The 21,367-nt window shown below is 42.8% G+C and overlaps 1 protein-coding gene across 1 annotated transcript in view; it reads left to right on the forward strand.

Annotated features, from left to right (window-relative positions):
• Nucleotides 1-20,876, forward strand: part of CDC5L (cell division cycle 5 like) — a 27,779-nt gene extending 6,903 nt beyond the window's left edge. The window contains 8 exon segments of the mRNA XM_015859938.1: nucleotides 4,003-4,069; nucleotides 6,565-6,727; nucleotides 8,051-8,215; nucleotides 9,044-9,124; nucleotides 9,447-9,692; nucleotides 10,533-10,730; nucleotides 19,020-19,232; nucleotides 20,396-20,876. Of these exon segments, the coding sequence (XP_015715424.1) occupies nucleotides 4,003-4,069; nucleotides 6,565-6,727; nucleotides 8,051-8,215; nucleotides 9,044-9,124; nucleotides 9,447-9,692; nucleotides 10,533-10,730; nucleotides 19,020-19,232; nucleotides 20,396-20,500 (1,238 nt within the window). The 3' untranslated portion in view covers nucleotides 20,501-20,876.
• The last annotated feature ends 491 nt before the right edge of the window (nucleotides 20,877-21,367 follow it).

Genomic DNA, 21,367 nt, shown 5'->3' on the forward strand with positions numbered 1-21,367 from the left:
CACATGACAAGAACGAAAAGCACAAACGAACTTACATGAGCAACATTACACTCTCAAGACTTACGATCTATGAACCAGATCACAGGCAGGATCGCACCCAATAAAAAGGTCCGCCCACCCACAAATAGAAAATCGCAAAACTCACCTTATCAACAAGCGTCATACCAAAAAAGACCCTGCTTCCCCTCCAGACGACAATGATAGAAGCTTCTAACACACAGAAAAAGACTAAGTAATAAAACTAAGTGCTATTAACCCAAAGCACCATATGACGATAATACAAGATCGCACTACTGAGTCACCATACGAGAAAAATCAGTGTCAGGATGGCTCTGGGTCTAGTAAAGAGGACATCACCGGGATCACACCAAAGTCATCCAACCGTCCACCACCCAGGCCGGCCAAACACCAAACCTCTACAACCCTGACACAATACCAAGTTCAAAACTGCCCCAAGGCCACAAGTCCAGCTACCTGACCTTAGAGACACCTCCCAGGATGGAACATGAAGAGGGCACCAACTACGTAACCCGTCCACCTGCTCCGAACCTCCTCCCCAAGGCACGGCCTGTTCCTAAGCACGCGTTCACCACTGCCAAGTAAACAGAAAACTTCCCCGCATAAAATCATACCAACAAGACCAACAACTGACAATGTTCCTAATCCTTCAATAACTTATACAATACCAGATTTCCTCTTGTCACTGTTAGCTTTATCTCCCCTTCTCAAAGAATTGCAACGTTCTCACCAGCTCTGCAAGCTTCCATACTACGCTCCCGTTAGGTAACTGGGAAGGATTCAGCCCAAAAGACGTGATGTCACCCAAATCCAGCAGCGTCTCAGCTCCCAGGTCTGCAAACAAAAGAACCTACAGAAGACTCCCTCAGACTATGTTCTTCCACAACTTAAGCAAGGCGATAGCTGCAACAGGAAGCACCGCACCAGGCGAGGAAAAGAGCTGAGAGCGGGTCATCTTAAAAAACTCTGAAAGCGAACTCTCTCGGACACCTATCCTCTCAACAGCAGTCCCCTGTCGCTTTCGAGCCTCCATAAAAAATTTGAGGCGCCCTCCAAGCATCTAAGACAAAAGATAGACACCGACTCGACCTCAAACACGCGAGTTTACCACCACGAACAGATACACCACAAGACCAAAGACAGCACCAAATTTACTGACTCTCTCCTCAAGTCAGCTCCGCCGGGCTCTCAAGTTAATAGCTCTTCACTCTCCATCTGCTCCTTAAGAAGTCGGGTCTCTATCTCCTCCTTACCATGCGAACCCGGCGGAAGAAATAAAGGAAGAGCACAGAGAAGCCGCGAAGTACAGGACAGTCGATTCCTACCTAAAGGCACACTAGTTCCATAGTGACCTGGATTCTTTAAAAGCCTAGAGATTGCTGACCACGGAATGTAATGAGAGGGACCGATAACCATCATAGTCGGCGGACAGAACCGAGGTGTGCGGGCATTGAGCCTTCGTTGCCCAGTTAGGAATAGGCAGACTCGCGGGACTCCTTACTAAAACACGAAACGAGGACAAGCCACGCAAACATATTTTAGAAGACAGATGACAATCCTTTAACGCCCCTACTTAATCTGCTCTCACTATATCCACACACGGTAATGTTAGGGCACATACTGGCGTGTAGCGCCAGTCTGAAAGTCGGAGAGGAGGCATAGACTAGAGTTCGAGTCGATAAGAGCATTATTATAACAAACAGAGAGCCGGAAGGGCGAAGTGGACTCATACTCACCCACACGAAGCTACAACGACCCTAATGCAGAGCCTAAGTGGAAAGCATTCTTGCTCTTTTTACTAAAGATGAAGCTGTGTGCACATTGTATGTATCACCTGTTCTGATATAAAGAAGTAATCTCTGAATAATAAAGAACGTAGGAAGAGTAACACAGTGTCGGCTCATAAGGGTTAGGGCCCTCGAGGAGTCCGATGAGAAGACTTGAGCACTGAGCCGATCCAGCACCTGCTGATGGGAATCCTTGAGAATATGAACCACAACTCCAGCCTTGCCCAAACGGCCAACTCTATGCATCTGTCTGAATATGCTCAGCCATAGGCAGCAGAGCGCGAAGCGAGCGAGGCGAGCGTACCCACTTGAGTGTGGACCTCGCCGAGAAAACTCTCCACTAAAAGAGGCAAGTCCCGCCAAGCAGAGGCATAAGGATCTTGCAGGCTATTGAGTCTTAGAATCTGCACCCAGATAACTTGCCAACTTCGGACTGTTGGTGCACCGATTATGACAAACTGAATAAAGACGAGACACCCAGTAGCACTAGCAAAGGATGGACCCTTTACTTGTAATAAGAGCGTGAATGTAGTGTCGCATCTGTGCTGTGCGTTCGTACTGCTAACACGCCTGCGTCTAAACAACCAACTCGCTAGGCGAAGATAGAGCTGACCAACAGGAGCAAGCGGCGCGCGAGGGCATGAAAGCGACAATCCCGAGAGAATGCACAGACTCTATCTGCCCCTGGTCTGATCAGCTGTCTTAACAATCATCATCTTAGCATGTGACAGTCCACAATGCAGATGACGTAAATGCCCGTCTGCGGGTTTCGCAGCAACAGAGCGCCCACACACGAATATGCTCCACTCCGTGGTATTCAAATTAACTACAGCGACTCGGGAACACCCAAACGAAAAACCCGGCTTGGCCATAGAGTGCGAGGGCAGCGCGGTGCAACCCAAGCAGCGCCTAAGGAGGACGAGCGGCAAAGCACACCCTGGCTGCACGCAAGAGGGCCAACGATCCTCAGCATCCCTGATAGCCCATTGAGAGCGCTTTGCGAGAGAAGTGGGGCACGATCCCCACTAGCCTACCTTAGATGCGAGCACCATGTATTCGACCAATGAGCGGGGAGCCGGCGCCAAACTACCCGGAAGTCGAGGCCGAACTCAAGACTGTCGTATTGTAGGGAGAGAACCGTACTGCCGTATGCACAAAAGACTATACTTTCTACGTACCAGATGCGACCTCTCCACCGTGAGTCTACACAACGATCCAACGTGCTGCTCGCCGGCAGTCTAGATGGAGAGATCGCGTGAAGCGAGAGCAGGGATTACCTACAGATTTTAGATTCATGTTAAAGACAGATCCGACATGACACCGCAGATCCCTCGAAGCTGGCGAGGCGCCCTATCTCAGCCGCGCCGGCCGTAAAGAGCTCGAGAACTTCGGAAGAAACAGCAAAGCAAAAAGATGTCGGCACTTAGATTCAATATATATCCCGCCACCCCGGTTGACAGGACACAAGCTCCTAGACTCCTAGTAGGCTTATCCGAAAGCTCCACGGACGCAGGCAGGCAAGTCTTTTGGGCAGCTAAGACGAAGTATGCGAGGTTTATAGGAGATGGAAACACTAAGAACATAGGAGCCTTCGAATATAACAGCGCAGAATAGTGTCAACCGACACTAATGTGCACCCCGCTCAATGGCGCGTACAAGGAGGCAGCACAAAGTCCGCAGTCACGATAATCTAGGTCGTGCTTTGGAAATTCTGGTGAGCATCTCTTTTGAAATAAAAGCAATGGATAATAACTGAATGAAGTCTTCAATATATTGGAGTCCTAGCAAAACCAACGGATAGGATAATGCAATCTTACCCAACATCGCCATTTTCAGCAGCAGAACTGTTACGGTTTGCTTGAAGGTATGCCAGTGTTCCAAGTAGTAATAGAGTGCCTACACGAGAGTTTTCCTACAAGATTTGAGTTTGATATTCAAAAATCAACTTCCAGGTTATTTTACTGCTACGTGAACTGTAAAAATTCCTATCATTACAAGCTGAAGAGTGTAGCTCTCCATGTGCTCCACCCTCCGATCACACCATTGTATAACGCTTACCCTACATGTGCTACTGTGACGCTGATACAGAAGCACCAGACATCTCTGATGGCCTACTCACGAGGATGTGGATGACGCCGCTTGGAAAGGACGAGTGGCGTCATCGAAAGCACCCCCTGCATGAAAAGTGACTTCTCAGGGGTAACCCCGCAGAGGCAGGTTGTTCAGACTCCACAACTACCAGGTGCTTTCGTCACACATGTCAGGTACAAGCATAAACTCTCTTCTTCCAGTGGGTGCTTGGGCCCGGAGCATGTGCGTCAGTTAGGAGTTGTAAACCCCACAAGCATGGGCATGGGGAATGGCGCGGTGGGGTCTATGTGGAGGGATTAATAGAGTCTAGTACTTCAATAACAGACATAATTTGCATAACATTCTATTTATTTTCAGAAGCAGAAGTCTCTGATCAAACAACATTTTTAATTTTTCTGCTTTTCGCAACTGCAGCCCACGTTCATCATTCATTTGTATCTTCTAGGGTGGACTGTGTGCAACTCCACTGTAGAATTGGCAGCAAGTACATCATGGCCTGGGTTGAAAGAACCATGATGCTCACTCCAATCCTAACCCCACCCCTGCTGTGTGCAGGGTCACCAACCAGCAGCCCAGGCTGCCCAGAGCCACATCCAGCCTGGCCTTGAATGCCTGCAGGGATGGGGCATCCACAGCTTCCCTGGGCAACCTATTCCAGTGCGTCACCACCCTCTGGGGGAAAAACTTCCTCCTAAGATCCAACCTAAACCTCCCTTGTCTCAGTTTCAAACCATTCCCCCTTGTCCTATCACTGCCCACCCTCACAAACAGCCATTCCCGTCCTGTCTATATGCTCCCTTCAATCACTGCAAGGCCACAATGAGTCTCCCCGCAGCCTTCTCTTCTCCAAGCTAAGCAAGCCCAGCTCCCTTAACCTTTCTTCATAGGAGAGGTGCTCCAAACTCAGTCAGGTTTGGTCCAGGATGGGATCTTCTGCAGTGTGCAGCAATATAAATTGTGCTGGAGAAAAATATCAGAGTGTAAATATTAAGGTTGCATATCATTCCATATGTGGATTCTAGCTTTTCCAAAGTATTAGCTCTGAACTGAAGGTTTGGGAGGTCCCTTAGCCAAATCCATTTGGAATTTTTGAAAAGCTGGGGTAAGTATTTTATAAGCCATATAAATCCAAAATTAAATATTCCTTATATTGCCAATCTAAATAGTGTGGGCTTGTTGGTTTAACTCTGAGTGTGGGTCCTGAATAAATATATATCCCACAAGAGCCGAATACCATAGAGCTAAAAAATAATATGCTTGGTACATTTTGTCTGTCAAATTTTTCAACCCTAAGTTCTATTTTGACTTGTATCGTGCCAGTAGAAGTAGAGAATGAAGTAAAAGGGACCATTATGGAAGCTTTTCAAAAACAGTTTTGTTTTGTTAAAAGCTGTATGGAAAAGCCCTCTACTTTTAATGAATCTACACAAATGATCCATTGGAGTCATTGAGGTGAATAGAAGTTTCCTGGAGTGATCTCGATGCTCATTTGGGTCATCGTATATTAAAAATATTTGTAATTGCTGGGTAATGGGGGTTTTGTTTTGTCTTTTTTTAGCCTCTGAAGTTCAGGTTTGCCCGTGTAAATATGGCAGCTTTGTGTCTGCTTGGCTTGCTGATAAAAGTCCTATATCAATGTAAAAATCCAATACCTTGAGAGGTTGTGCCCTCCATTAGATTTTATTTTGTAAGGCCCTAGTTGTAAGAATTATGTTCTAACACTGAATCTTATAATGTGGATGGAACTGAGACAACTAGAAAAGAATCCACTTTACCTAGAAATTGTTTCATCTGGAAAGTTAGCATAAAGCTTTTCCTGCTAGTGTAATCAAGTCAGTATATATATATATACTATAATATATATATATTATGAAACATTCATTTCATGGAATCATGAATCACAAGGTTGGGAAGGACCTACAGGATCATCTAGTCCAACCATCTGCTTATCATGAAGATGATTTTTTCTGCTTCTTTAACAGTGCCTTATCACATTTTATTTTTCCTTTTAAACTGCTGTCACCACATGAAGCCTCACCCTAAGTAGGCAAGAGTAAACTTGTGACTATCCAAGGCCATGTCTGTATATCCTGCAATTTTTCATGTAGGAGGTTACTGGAATAATCTAGAGGAGAAGCAAGTAAAGCTCATGGAATTTAAGACATAATTAATCTTTTCTGACTGTGTGTGCTTAAAAGTAATTAATGTAATACAGTTATCCTTGAATTGGCAATGAAAGGGAAGCAGCACCTTCAAGAGAGATTCATTATGTTGTAAGATAGGACAGCTGTTACACTATAGAAGTTCAGAGTGAACGACTTGGCCCAGGTGGCAGGGAAATGAGAGGTAGCATTTAAATCCTGATTACAATAAGATAGCAATAGGAATAATCTCTTCTCAGTAGAGGTTGGTTTGGTTCCTGAAGCTTCTCTTAATGGAATGATGTATTTGGATTTCAGCTTAACAAAGCTTTGGTTACAGATTGATAGGTTTAAACAAATTATTTTATTCTTCTTCATTAAGTTTTCACTGGCACTGTGGACATACAGAGAACAAGATTGTATTGAGTAGTTGTGTCATGTAACTTTTATGCAGTGCTCAGCCATTGGGAAGTTGAGTTCTTTGGGGAAAACGAAACAAAACAAAACTGTATTTGCACTTCCTCCAGAACACCTTCTCAGGGACAGGAAGGATTAACTCCTCGTGGAGGACTGACTCCTAAACCTGGGGCTGGTACAACTCCTGGTAGAACTCCACTGCGTGATAAATTGAATATCAACCCAGAAGAGGGAATGGCTGATTACAGTGACCCATCTTATGCAAAACAGATGGTAAGAAACTATCAGGGTTGTTTTAATTGTTGCCTTCTAAACAGAGCTTTATTTTATGTGAACTGCTGTTTCTACTGCTTGTCTGTGGTCATCACCTGGTAAACTCAAGTCTTTGCACTGTCATAACATTAATAACTTATTTAAAAAAAACAGGGTTTTTGTCCAGATTAAAACAGCTTGGATTGCACTCCAGAATTATTCATCAAAGAAGACAGAGTTAAGTTTCAATATTACTTGAATCTGAAGCTGAGCAGGGAATACACCTTAAAGAAACATTTCCTTCTCTTGCTCAGCCCTCAAATCCTTCATCATTCTCACTTGCCAGGTCACCTACAGAACCTTTTAATCTGTTCTATTAACAGCATTGAGCTAAAGGAGTTTTTGCCATTAGTAGCACTTGGTTTGGAGATGTCCAATGGTCTGAATGCCATCCAGATTCTTGCCTTGGGCAACAGATATTTCCAGTCCTGCAGATTGTGCAGGAGCTACCCTGCCAATTAGTCTTGATATAAAAACAGCTTTTAATTAATAGATAGCACATTGGGAACTCCTTTCATGTGGCTGATTGTGCAGCCTTAACCATAACTGGATGTCTCCCACAAGAGCTATTGATTGTTCTTTTTGGGCTAGCATCGAATATCCAACTCAAGTATTTGGTATGTTCTCATTAAATAAATCTTAGACATCAGAGTTTCCTCATAGCTTGAAGAACAGGGCTTACTTAATATCCTTGTATGTGTTATGGTTCTGTCTTAGCCTGTTTGAAGTAAAGCCTTTTGCTGCTAGAAGAAATGCTGCAACTTTGGGTTCTTGATGAACTCCATTGATTTCCAGATCTGGTGGCATTTCTTCCATTTTCTTTTAGTACAACAATCCACAAAGCTGGGATTAACAGCAATGAGAAAAAAGTAAATTTAGGCTTATGTGAGTTCCCACATGCATTTTCACATATTTTCAGCTTCTTAAAAGGCATTTCTGTGAATCTCCACAACTGTTCTGATACTGCTGGAAGGTGAATATACCATGCTGTTGTTTTACTTCAGTATATTTCAGCCTGTTCAGAGATAACATAGAGCTTTCTTAAAGATGGCTAATAGTGTTTTTTAGCATCAGAGAGCTTGATACGGATACATTCTGGTTAGAGGTTTGTAGGCTAGCCTGGTTTGTTAACATGCCTTTTATGTCAGACCTCAAAAATTGAGGTTTTATTGGCTTCGCATAGTACTCGTGCATTGTTAACGTCCTTTGATGCAGGTGAATTGAATTCTGTCATACTGTTCACCAATGCATGAATTCAGAAACATATCTTAACACTTCCAACAGGAGAGAGAGTCTCGTGAAAACCTGCGTCTGGGGCTCATGGCCCTTCCTGCTCCGAAGAATGACTTTGAGATCGTTCTGCCTGAAAATGCAGAAAAAGAACTTGAGGAACCTGAAGTAGATGAAGCCTTTGTGGAAGATACTGCAGATATAGAAGCCCGCAAGCAGGTAGGTACATGTAATGCAGAGAGTGTCTTTTCTTTAAAATACAATGTGGTCCTTTTATGTTTCTCATAGTTTCATACATGTTTAGTGGAAGTCATACAGCTTCTGTAAGAAAGTAAAATGTACTTGCTTTCTACCCTGCCATCAGAATGAACACGCACATGCAGGCATAGTCAGTTTTCACTCTGAGTCATTTTCCTAATAGCTTAATGCTATGTAGTGCTCCTTCTCTCTAAACGATAGTCTTTTTTTGTTCCCCAAGATAAAAACATATAATTAAAAACATTTTTCAGCAGAGCTGCATGCTTAAAATTAAGCACGTGATTATAGTGCTTTTTTTAGTGTCAGGTTATACTCAAGGTTAAAAGTTATTCTTTGGACGTCCTAAGAGGTGCAGTTAAATTCAGGCAGGCTGGTAGAACATACAGAGATTACCGTGCAGTGAATTGGCTGCAGTTTGTAGATGACTCCAGGATTATCCAGATAGACAAACTGTGAATAGATCTTTGTTTCAGAGTTATAGAAGTCTATAGAAAATAATAGCTTTGAATCTCTGTTCTGCTTATTAGATAGCTGTAGTGAAAACATTATGGCTTGAAGAGGCACGTTAGGACTGCTGTCCTCTTAGTCTGCTTACTCATTAACATTAGTGGATATGACATCTTCACATAAAGTGTGAGCTCTTCCTTGGATCTGGGTTTGTAACGTGAGGTCTTTGTTCTCTAAGGAATCTTCGCTGCAATAATCAATTGGCATTTCTGTCACATATATTTGTAAGAAGCATCTGATTTTATTGCAGTAGCTGAAGTAACCTTTAGCATGTCTATGTAGGCTCTCCGAGATGCAGAGCGAGCCAAGGAACTGAAGAGAATGCACAAAGCTGTTCAGAAAAATCTACCAAGACCCTCAGAAGTAAGTGAAAATAATGTTCATTTTTAAGGGGGGAAAAAAAGAAGTTTTAATCTTTATGGGAGGAAATATAGTTTAAGTACATAGTGAAATCATAAAATCCTTACTTTAGTATACTGAATTCAGCTTTTCACAGTGAAAATATCTAGAGGGTTTTCATATGCACTGCTGAAAATAGGACTGGATTCTGGTTGCTGTATATGTGTTTTACAGGAAGGGTTTTTGGCACCACTTCTATTTGATTTAACTGATGAAAAAAACCCTCTTGTTGAGACAGAATGTAACATACAGTGTTTGTGAACCTGTTGTTTTTACTCTTATGCAGGTTAATGAAACAGTATTGAGACCCGCGAATGTAGAGCCACCTCTAACAGATTTGCAGAGAAGTGAAGAGCTAATAAAGAAAGAGATGATTACAATGCTTCACTTTGATCTTTTACACCACCCATTTGGAGAACAGCCTACTGGTAAGAAGGGGAAAGGCCCAGGATTTGGAACCAACAATGCAGAACATATGGCTTACTTGGAACAAAACCCTTATGAGAAGTTCTCCAAAGAGGATCTCAAGAAGGTGAGAACTACACAGCCTAATTAGCACCAACCTGTGGTCACCTTACATCACAGTCCTGTAGTATTACAGTATAAGGTGGAGTTAGCCCTGTGTTGAGTTGGGTGATCTCTTAGTACCGACTAAATACAACAGTGGTACCCTGTGCAGTGATTCTATGATTCTATAAGTTGTAGTTACAAATAAAACCAAGAGGTGTTGGGTGCAGACGTAGTTTTATGGGCTGGGTTATTTGTCAAAAGTAGGAGTTGTGAGAGCAACAGGAATCTTTTCAGTTGTATTGTACTTGGTAAACTGATCTGGTGTCAGGAGAAAGCTCGTATCTCAATAGTAGTTCTCAGCAAACAGAATGTTGCGTGTTAGTCTTTCCTTTGTTGATGCTTCCACAGCTCATCCGTTAATGCTTAGTGTTGATTTTCTGCACTGTATGGAGAGGGACATGCAAAAGGAAATGAAAAGTGATTTTTTTGTGTTGTAGAACAGCTGCTTCTGTCTTGTGAAGTTCTCCTGCCCCTCAGGGTCCCTGCTTTTATCTTTGTTCTTCTGCAGCAAGATGAAATACTGGTTGTGCCACAACTTTCACAAGCTACAGCAGAACAGTGTCAGGTTTGGCCAAATTATAAGGGATAGTTGAGCTGTGAGCAGCCTCCTGGCCTGGATTTCATTTGTAATACACACCATCTGTGTTAGATCTCATAGTTAGCCACACCTGATGGTGAGAGCTTTTGGTGTGAAAAGGTAAACTGCCCCTGTGGATTGCACACTGAAGGACTGGAAACAACAAAGAGTTTTCTTGTAGCCTGTGTTTTGTAATTACAGTTTATTTCTCATCATTTCCAACAGGCTCAGGATCTACTGGCGCAAGAGATGGAAGTGGTGAAGCAAGGAATGGGGCATGGAGAGCTCTCAAGCGAAGCTTATAACCAGGTGTGGGAAGAATGTTACAGCCAAGTGTTGTATCTGCCTGGACAGAGCCGCTACACAAGAGCTAACTTGGCCAGCAAGAAAGACAGGATAGAGTCACTTGAAAAGAGGCTTGAGGTCAGTGTCACTTTTTTCTGCCTGCACACTTTTCTGCACCTGCTTTTCTATTTTATTCCTCATTGTGTGTTATTTATTTGCATATCATTCAGGTTTGTTGATGACATTCCTTTAAAGAAGGTTGTTAGGGAATTCCCTTTGTGACTACAGGGGTGTTTTTGAGGCGTTTGCATTGCCGTCGGTCCTTTTCTTTAGAAGTATTTCAGTACTCTCTGGCACAGTGTTCTTTGAACTTAAGAAGAAGTGTCTTTCCTTTGAGCTTGACAGAGCACTGGAATAGGCTGCTCAGAGAGCCTGTATAGTCTCTGGTGGTGGTAGAAACCCTGCCTGGATGCTTCCTTGTGCAACCTACTGTGGGGAGCAGCTTTAGAGGAAGGCTGGGCTTGGTGATCTCCGGAGACCCCTTCCAGCCCCTGATTTTGTGATGTTACCCCCTTTATTCTCAACTGGAGAGCAAGTCAGGCTCTGCCCTCTTTTAATTCAGGATAGTATCTTTGCACTTGACTGAATTTCTGCAATTAGCAGATCAGATGCCATGGTTTTGTGCTTTGTGTCTGGTAGTGGGCAATATGAGGTATTTAGGTAATGATGCGTTCTGAGTTGTACAGTGCAGCATTCTCCATTGACAACTTCTTAGCACTTACTTAGTCAAACGGCAGCAGTCATAGACATTAAGATTTGATGAAATATCCTACAATTGAGCCAAATTCTACCCTTCCTGGATTGCTGCTCTTTGTTTGAACTGCTCCATAGACTGCTTCTTGTGATTATGTGCCAATCTGACTTTCTTATCTTCATCCCAGCTCTGCTCAGATCCTCTGTTCTGAGCTCTTCCAGCCTCTGTCATATGTTGCTCGTAGGTAAAATGCAGTGTAAGTGCAGTTAGCTGGTTCACAGAGCTCGCTGGGAAAGTCAGCTGCAAGGAATATTCAGTCACATTCTCACTCTGCTGTTCAATCATATCAGAGTTCTGATCTGCATGAGAAAAAGTGAACAGCTGCAAACACCTCCTACCATGGAAACTACACCTGAGAGAGAAGTCAGGCTGAATCTTCACTTGATTCACGTGAAATGCAGAATGAGTGTGTTCTGTAATGTGTGTTGATCAAAGATTTAGTCTGCATGTAGACTCCCCAGGCGTTGGTCCACCGTTTGGCCATAAGCAAGTCATCTCCATGGAGCTGGGAGTGCTTGCCATGCTGCTGCTTGCCCAGCAGAGAGCACCACCACCCCATCTAATGCTGTATTTTCCTGACAGCTTCGCAAGCACAGCAGCACCCAGCTTGCATGGCAGCAGGGGCTGTGCTGGCATCCCACTAGCAATCAAAGGGCTGTAACAAATTCGTGTACAAATACTTGAGAGATTTAAATATTCTACACCCAAAACCGCTTTAGAAGTGCATTATTAAAGCTATGAGGTCAAACAGTCAAAGTCAAAGGAACGCACAAGCAGCCTTAATTTCCCTATGCTTATGCATTATGAGACAGTCTTTAATTTTGTGATTACAGCCTAGTTTTATTTCTTTCCATAGACTGATTTATTGCGCAGGATGGATGGTATTTGCTTAATGAGTAGCTATTCAATATTTTGTTTTCTCATCATTGTTCAGTGTGTGGCCCTCTGCCTTTATGCTTCAGATTATTACCGAGGTCTGCATTGGTTACTTCTGTGTGGGCTTGTTTGTGCTGCTCATCTCTGTTTATCTCCTACCAGTATTTGAATAAATGGCTGCCAGTGGTGTTAAGGATAGTGAAGCAGGGTGAGATAAAATCACCTATTTAGCTCCTGCTGCATTTGTTCATTCTATCAGTACACATTGATCTCTGGTCAGCAGTATTGCACAGACTGAAGGCTGTGTCAAGAAGAAAGCCTTCGTTTGCTTACCAGCATCGTGTGGGATACCATGAAAGAGACAGGTGACAAAGCACAGCCAGCTTTGCTGTGATCAGTTGCTGTGATCATCATCTCCATGTCTTGCTAACATCTTCAGGTGAGCCAGAAGCTTTGAGCCCTGCTAGACAAAGGTATAATTGCTTGGCACGCTTAGAGTGAAGTGAGAGCAAGCTTGTGCATGCCTTCAGCACACCCTAATTAGTCTGGCTGCAGGTGCAGGGATAGGACTGGGTTGCCTTTCCATGGTGCTTGTTGAGTGCAGGTGGATTTTGCAAAGTTAAATTGGAGCTGAAGAGCTCTACAGGTGTATGCAGACGGTGGGTTTTGTGATTTAGTGGTGGCAGCCTTGCATATGTGGACACAACATTCATCCTTCTGAAACTGATGGTGATACCACCAACAGATCTGTGCTGTTACTAATGGACTTGAGGAAGCAAAGCAGGGCAACTTATAAAGCAGACTATTCCTACCCTGGGTTACATGTTAAGCTAGGGACCTTATCAAGCAAAAGGAGATAGGAGAGGCATCTATTGAAGCTAATTGCTTCCTTTTGTAATTCAGAACGTGAGGTGTTTTAACCAGCATTACTTTGTAATTGAGGAGTTCAAAATGTTGGCTTTGCTGCTTTCAGGTATTTTTCTTATCATGGTAGGGATGCCCTCGTTACTCTGATCACAGATTACAAGTCCATACAGCAATGCAGTTTTGTAGGGTGTATACTTTGTTCCTGGTTAACACAAACGGATAGCAGAACCATTAAGAACTGTCTTCACCTCTGTGTGAAAAGTCTGTTAACTAAAACCACTCTGAACTACTTAACAGAATGGCAGTCTGTGTTGTAAGTAGGATGCTCTAATGCTTCTGCTCATGCTGTAAAGCAGCAGCATCCCTGCATTGTCTCCAGGAGCTCCCTGTAATGATTTCTCGCCTTGTAGCAGCTCTTCTGCAACTCCACATTAATCTGATTTTGTTCCTTGATCTGGCAGCAGATAAGTTATTTTTAGATGAAGAACCAGACCCCTTTCTGTAGCAGCTGGCTATTAGGGCAGCTTAACCTGTGATACATCACATCTTCACTTGTAGGATTTGGGATTATCTGTGGGATCCATAATAAGGCTGCTGTCTGTAACCTGTGATGCAATAAATAAAAGTTCTTCTGTAGCCAAGGATAACTTAATGTCTGCAGTAAGAAAAAACACCCTGCTTGAGAAGATAACTGGTTTAGCCAGAAATACATTTTCTCTCTAGCGTGTGTGTATTCACTGCCTATTTTTAAGCAAGTCCCATGAGTTCAGCTTCAATACACCTCATTGTAGCCTCCTAACTAAAACAAAACTGCAGTTGCCTTAGGCTTCCCTTGTTTTCTGTGGAGAGACAAGGCACCTCCTGAGAGCAGCTCAACTTGCCTAGGAGTTGTATTTCCCTCCTGAGGCTTCTACTTTTCTCTTTTGATTACAAAGGCACCTAGAGCATCTCAGATAAGTGAAACAAAACTAGGTCTTAATGTCTCCTTCAGTTCCTCTGTCTGTGGAACAGGATTAAAGATTACTTTATGGAACTCTGTGAAGTTTTGTTTGCAGGGCACTTGCAGACCTGTGTCTGAAAATCACTTCCTAAAACTGCTGAGTTTGAAGTCTGCTTGTAATACCTGGAAAGTAATCAGTTCACTGCTTGTTGTGTGGAGCTTTGCATTGTTGCTTTTTATGAGTCTGGAATAAAAAAAACAGGTAAATCCTTTAGCTAAGGGAGCATATAAACAGGAGAGGGAATGGCTATGAGGGTGGGCAGTGATAGGACGAGGGGGAATGGGTTTAAACTGAGACAGGGGAGGTTTAGGTTAGGATCTGAGGAGGAAGTTTTTTCCCCAGGGGTGGTGATTTGGTTTTTTTTTTATTTTTTTTACCACTTGGAACAGGTTGCCCAAGCGAGTTCTGTGGATGCCCTCCCTGCAAGGCTTTCAAAGCCAGGGCTGGATGTGCTCTGGCAGCTGGCTGCTGGTGGTGCCCTGGCATGTAGCAGGGTTGGAGCGGATGCAGCACTGTTGGGCCTTTGTGTCCCAGGCATTCTGTGATTCTTTGTTACAGTATAGTGAGTCCTTGGCTTCCCCACCAATTACACTTACAGCCAGCAGCTCACCATATACCCCACTGATACCGTCATTTGCCATGAAGAGGAAGGAGGAAAGCAGATGGAGTTTTACTCAAATCCAGCTGTTTCCTAGTACTTTTACTAATTGATAGTCTTCAAAGCAGTTCCCAAACAGAAGTATTCAGAATGTCCTTTGATGTCATTATTTTAGATCAGGTTGACTGCTGGTTTACTGATTTACTTGGTAACTTTCTGCCTTAGTACAAATACAGGTAATTTGAAGTTCTGCTCTTTATAACTACCCTATGCTATGTTGCTCCGTGGTCCTACCAACTCATGTTTCTGTGCTTGAAGACAAGGCATCATTATTTCTGAACATGTAGTTCACATGGAGGTTACTCATGGGTTTATTTGGTTTTGTCCGTGCATAGAGACAATGGCTGCTGATAGTAGTAGTAAATCACATTTACTACTGCAGTAGGAGGGAGGGAAGAGAGGTGGTTGAGTCCAACCAATCCTTGGCAGTGTTGAAGAAGCATCTGGACAGGGAGCTAGGAGATATGGTTTAGTGGTTTTCTGTAGGTATGGTGAAGGGACGATGGTTGGACTAGATGATCTTTTAGGTCCTTTCCAACCTTATGATTCTATGGTATTGATAAGTGATCATTAAATGATGAAGTATTTTGAAATAGAGCAGATCACATAAATGAGCATAAAAGGTTCACTGCTGTTTAGTCATCATTGGCTCTGGGATGGTGTGAAATTCTCTCTGTTAGATGCAAAAATGTTTTTCAGTCAATCTCTCTTCTCTAGATGATTCTCTTATAAGCCTGTGTTTATTGCTGTTGCTCGGAGTGCTCTTCTATCTGGTCCAGTGTCAGAAACTGGTCACCATTCTCTAGGTGGGTAGGCATGGGAGGAAGGCACTTACACAAGAGGTTTGGGATGGGGTAAGTCCCAGCACTTCCCCTGACATAGTGGGTTGTTTTACTCATTTCTGTGAGCGCTGTTCCCATTTTACTCTAACTGGCACAATAGACAACGGAACTGAGGCTGGCCAAGAAGCAGTACAAAATAAATAACTAGTGGAGAAATCTTTGCAGTGTCTTTACATTTTTCTGCTGGGCTCACGAGGGAAATGGTTGTCAGATTTTACTGAAATCCATTTCTTAGCTTTAAGCAAATAATGTGGACTACTGTTTAAACACACCTCTTCATAACTGCTCGGAATTCTTCGCTTGGTATCTGAGCCTTAAAATTTTACGAAGCTTGAACTAAATTATGCAGTTATTGGCATTAATGCAGCAGTCAGCAATCTGTTCATAAATAGCATTTGTTACAAAAGCAGAGAACTCCTTTTGACCTTCTGCTAGTAGGTCCTAAAATCTTGTAGGTGGGAGAGGGGAGGAGAGGTGGTGAGTGTTCACATTGCTCTCTGTAAGTAGGGAAGGAAGAAAGGGCTGTTATTTCTGGTTTTAAGAACTTTATTTTTCTTCTTTTAACACAGCAGTGAGGCCTGTGGTAGTCTGAGGTAGACAAGGAGCTGAGCAGATAACGAGGGCTGACAGCAGTGGGAGCTGCATTAGGTAAAAGCAAGAATCTGTCTCCAGTAAAAGCACAGATATATTAAGTCCGTGTTAATTCAGTGTCTGAAAACTTCAGAATTCTTCAGTAATTGAGGTCTTGTATTTTAACAAGCATTCGATTTGAACTGGTTTTGGTCTTTTATTAATTGGTAGAAGATAAAGTAACGATGCGAAGTTTCTACATGGTCTGTTCTTAACCTTCTTGAGAACAACGGCATTTTCACTCGGAAGCTGATGCACTGGAACAGGTTGCCCAAGGAGGCTGTGGATGCCCATCCCGCAGATTTCAGGCCGGCTGGATGTGGCTCTTGGGCAGCCTGGGTCTGCTTGGTTGGTGACCGCTGCACTATCGGCTAGAGGGGGTTGGAGCTGGATGAGCACTGTGGGCCTTTGCAACCCAGGCCATTCTATGACAATGAGTGGAGTTTCATGTCACACTGAGTGCACACTATCATCTGTAGTGCTGTGAAACAACACGGGGCAGTTGGTCCGTGTTACATTAGACCTCTGTTATAAATAAAATCCTGTTTGCCTGTGCATCCATCTATTCCACGATCTCTAAATGTCAGGAGTTCTTAGCACACATTTCTCATCCAAGAAGCAGTAATTGGAAAATAGTTCATTTACCACACAGCTGTATTTGTTGCTGCTGTAATAGCATATTATTTACTAGTGAAGACATTTAAAGCTTTCATACTTTTCCATCAGAGAGTATCCTCACAAATCCCTAATCTATTTATTTAATTTTCTCTAGATTTATGTAAATATTGAAAAAGAGGCGCCTTTCTGTATATTTAAAGCACCTTGGGCATACGGTAAGACTGCATTGCAAACAAAAACTGAACAGGGTAGCAGTCTGCATCTGTCTCCCCCAGGAGCAAACCAGGCTGCTCGGAAGGTCACATTCCTCCTTCACTCACCCATTAGCAGTTTTCTCCCATTACCATTCCTTTTTTTTTTTCTAATCTCTGCACCACGTGTTAAAACTTCAGTTTTATTTAGTGAATAAATTGTTAAGGAGTAGGATATATGAAAGGAACATGCAGCTTGGGGAGGTGTGAAGACTTAACCCATCCCCAGGCTCCTGCGTAAGTGCTTCAGTATGTGAGGCTGTGGGCAGGTTGGTGAGATTCACTTTAACTGATCACGGTTTGAGAAGCCAAAGCCCTTTTGTTTAAGTCAGGATTCGTTTTGGACAACAAGGTCTTCATGAATGTCGCTGGTCACAAAGGCACAGTGCTCATCAGCTGGCCACACCCTGCTGTTGTGGCGAGGGCGCACCACACCAGGAGCGCCAGGCTGCCCAGAGCCACATCCAGCCTGGCCTTGAATGCCTGCAGGGATGGGGCATCCACAGCCTCCTTGGGCAACCTGTTCCAGTGCGTCACCACCCTCTGCATGAAAAACTTCCTCCTAATAATTTGTCTTTTATGAAGTGTGTTTTTTTTGCTTTTTTTTTTCCCTAGAATGAGATAGCATGGAAGAAAGTAGCCAGGTAACCTTGTGTCTGTGTTTAGAAGTGTGCAATGCTGCACTTCTCCCAAACTTTGTTAGGTTTTACATTCCTGTGTTACCTGCAGCTTTGTTAAGGATTTCTTCAGTGCTCTCTACCAGGCTTAAAAACTGCTGATGGCCATTTCATGCTTTGAGTCCCTTTTGGTTTTGCTCAACTGAATACATACAAAACATACGCAAAGGGTTCTTTCTTGTACCACGTAGAATGAAACATTTATGTGATGCTAACATGACTATGCTTGTTTATTTTCACATTGAAATTCTGCCACCTGGGGTACAGAATTATCACTGGGTTGTGGCTTTAGAGAACTTGAACTCATCTGGGGAAACATAGACTTTGAAATCAGGATGCACCAGCTTGCAGTTAGCAGACAGTACAGGAAGGAGAGTTTCACTTCCATCATACCAATTGCTTTCTGGTTTTGATACTGCATTTTAAGCTCCTCACTTTGTCACATCTGTTGTGTATGGTATTGGACTGTAAATTGTGGGGTTTTCGCTTCTGGCTTTTGCCACTCACCTGAGGCAGCTGATTCATCGTGCTATCTCAGTGTCTGATAGCTGAAGATAATCTTACGTTCTTGCTTTGAGAATCCATGAAGGGAAAGCCCTGTGTAAAAAGCAGTGTTACTTGAGAGGCCACTGAGGAGTTAGCAGGCTTATAATATGGCATAGAAGGGAATAATACTGCAACACTATAGTGCTGCAGTAAATCTGAATGGGAGATCTGATAGACAGGTGAGGTCACTTTATTTTAAGCCATAGCCAGCTTCACCTCTTTGCAGTCTCGTACCCACATGCTCATGAACTGAAACATGTGTCTGTTTTTGTAGATAAAGAATCTAATCTGAAAAGAAGATCACTATTTCTTCATCCGGTTTTCCTTTGCTGAGGCACAGAACATCTCCTGTGTGACTGAGGGGTGGCATAGCAAGCTGTCATATACGTGTCTTAGCTGCCTGTTTAACAACAGCAACAATTCCTATCTAAAGCCGTACTCCTAATGTGTAATTGCTCCTTCAAAACCTGCTTGCACTGCACAGATCTTAATCTAGAAATCTCTTCTAGGTTGCTGTAAAACGTGCAGTGGATGATGTGTTAATAGAAATCCAAAGGACTCCAACTCCATGCTGTGCAGCAGATTCTGACTTTTTTAAACTTCTGAATTCTGGATAATTAAAACAATTCTTGGTTTCATTCTGACAGATAAACAGAGGTCATATGACAACTGAAGCAAAGAGGGCTGCCAAGATGGAGAAGAAGCTAAAGATTTTGCTTGGCGGTTATCAGTCTCGAGCAATGGGCCTCATCAAACAGCTGAATGATTTGTGGGACCAAATAGAGCAGGCACACCTGGAGCTGCGTACTTTTGAGGAGCTGAAGAAACATGAAGATGCTGCTATTCCACGGAGACTGGAGGTGAGATTCCTCAGTGTGATGCCATAGATCAAACGCAGCCATTTTGTGGAGAGGATATTTTTACAGAGCAAACTCTGAAGTTCACAGCCTGAGTTTGTACCAAGTTTTGAGTGGTTGTCTTAAATTATACTTTTGCCTGTTACCAGGCTCCTCTGCTGCACATTTCACTATTAAAGGTTCTGTGACATATTACAAGCTGGTATTAATCTACTAGCTTGTTCTTTAACTTTGTTTTTTATTTTATTTCCTCGTGTGGTTTATTTTATTAATCTTCTGCTACGCAGAAGGTTCTGTGTCTGTCTTAATTTGGCTTGCTTTGTTTTTAATTACTGCTAGAACTTAACTTGCAGATCTACTCTAAGTCAAGCTTTCTATTACCTTAAAAGTCAGTGAACCCTAATTTATGGTGAAAGTCGTCTTTTTAAACCTTGATTGTATTCCTCTCTTAAATTGTGGTGTTGACAGATCTGCAGATAAGTGGGCTCCTATGAATTGGTATCATAACATCATTTTGGAGCTGGCTTTTAACATGGCCTACAGTTTCAGAAGCTGAATAACTCGTGTCATTTCATTTTTGAGCTGTCCTCAGAGTTTGGGCTCTTTGCCTGGAGTCCTGTTCCTTACTGGCTGTATTTTGTGATCTTGACCATTGCCCCTGAGTAATACCAGCCAGCCCTGCTGGCTCTAAGTGATGGGCATGACTTTGAGGAGGAAAGAGGAGCTTCCAAAGAGCAATACAAGAGTGAAAGGATTTAAAATGAACTATCAGCTGGCAGTTTCTGAACTAGCAGTAGTTCTCATTCACACACTGTAGCTTTAGAGGAACAGGGCTTATGGAAGGCAGTACTGCAGGATTTTAATGAGGAAGGCTGGCTAAAAAAGGTTCTGAACAAACTCATGGAAGAGAAGAATAATAGATAACTGTTACGTACAGGGAACTGCTTGTGGCTGGTTTCTAATTTGAAACCTCCCTTTTTGAAGCATTTCATATCTGCTTCTGTCAAAAACAGGATGCTGAAATAAGATGACCAGAATGTTAAATGCTGTAGTTTTTAAAGTAATTTTGTGTTCTTGTATCTCAGCTTCCTCTGAAGGAACTGAAATGTAACCTTTGCTAAAGAACTGCATAGGTATGACTGACTGGTTAATTGTTTTCCTTTCAGTGTCTGAAGGAAGATGTGCAGCGACAGCAGGAAAGAGAAAAGGAGCTCCAGCAGAGATTTGCTGATTTCATGTTGGATAAAGAGACTTTTCAATCCAAGTATTAAAGCACAAAATGCCTTTCATCACTGATGTAATGTTTTTCAAGTATGCAGATACTTCTTCAGCAGCTTTTGCCACCAGTTGCAGAAAGCAAATGTAGTCTGCTGTTTGCATCTCATCCACTTTTTTCCCATTACTGGACTATTTCTGATGCTGTAGGTATGAATGCCTTCATCAAGGATTTAAAAGAAAGGGGGGAAAAAAAGGATTGAAATCTCCAACACTTCATTAAGAGGAGAACATCACAGTGGTATGATTTTAGCCATGTCTTCATTTACTAGGTTCATCACATTATTCCTGGTGTTCTATCAGTCTTAAGATCTGTAAGGTAGATGCCTGCAGAGTAATGTCTTTTGAATAAACCTGGAATGTCGAAAAGAATTATGAAATGAAATGTCTGTCTTTTGACTAAAATAGAATCCACCCTGATCCAGATCTCTGTCACACTACTGAATTAATTATTGTTAATTATCATTCTTTTCCACTTTCCCACTCATTTTCAAGCATCTCTTAGGCATGTTGTGTAAGTTAAGGTGGACCAGGGAAAGGTACAGTGGTGACAACTTGAGCAGCTCTGCTGGCTGAGTTGCATGGGTATGTCCATGCTGTGCCATTGCTCACATTCAGCCTTGCACACCATGGCATCAAGCAGCCTTACTCACCTGGACGTGGGTGTGAAATATTAGTGCAATTAAACACTGTGTATGTGTTAAATACATAGCTAACCCAGGGCACATCTGGAAAAAGATATTAAGCATCAATCTTTGAGCATATGGGATAGCTTGTATGGGTTATAACCAAAAGGAAAAATGTGTATCATGACAGTTCTTGTGGTTGTGTGGTAGCTAGAAGTATTAAGAGAAAACCCTTAT

The sequence above is a fragment of the Coturnix japonica genome, chromosome 3 (genome assembly GCF_001577835.2).
Source record: "Coturnix japonica isolate 7356 chromosome 3, Coturnix japonica 2.1, whole genome shotgun sequence".
In the NCBI taxonomy this organism is placed as follows: Eukaryota; Metazoa; Chordata; class Aves; order Galliformes; family Phasianidae; genus Coturnix; species Coturnix japonica.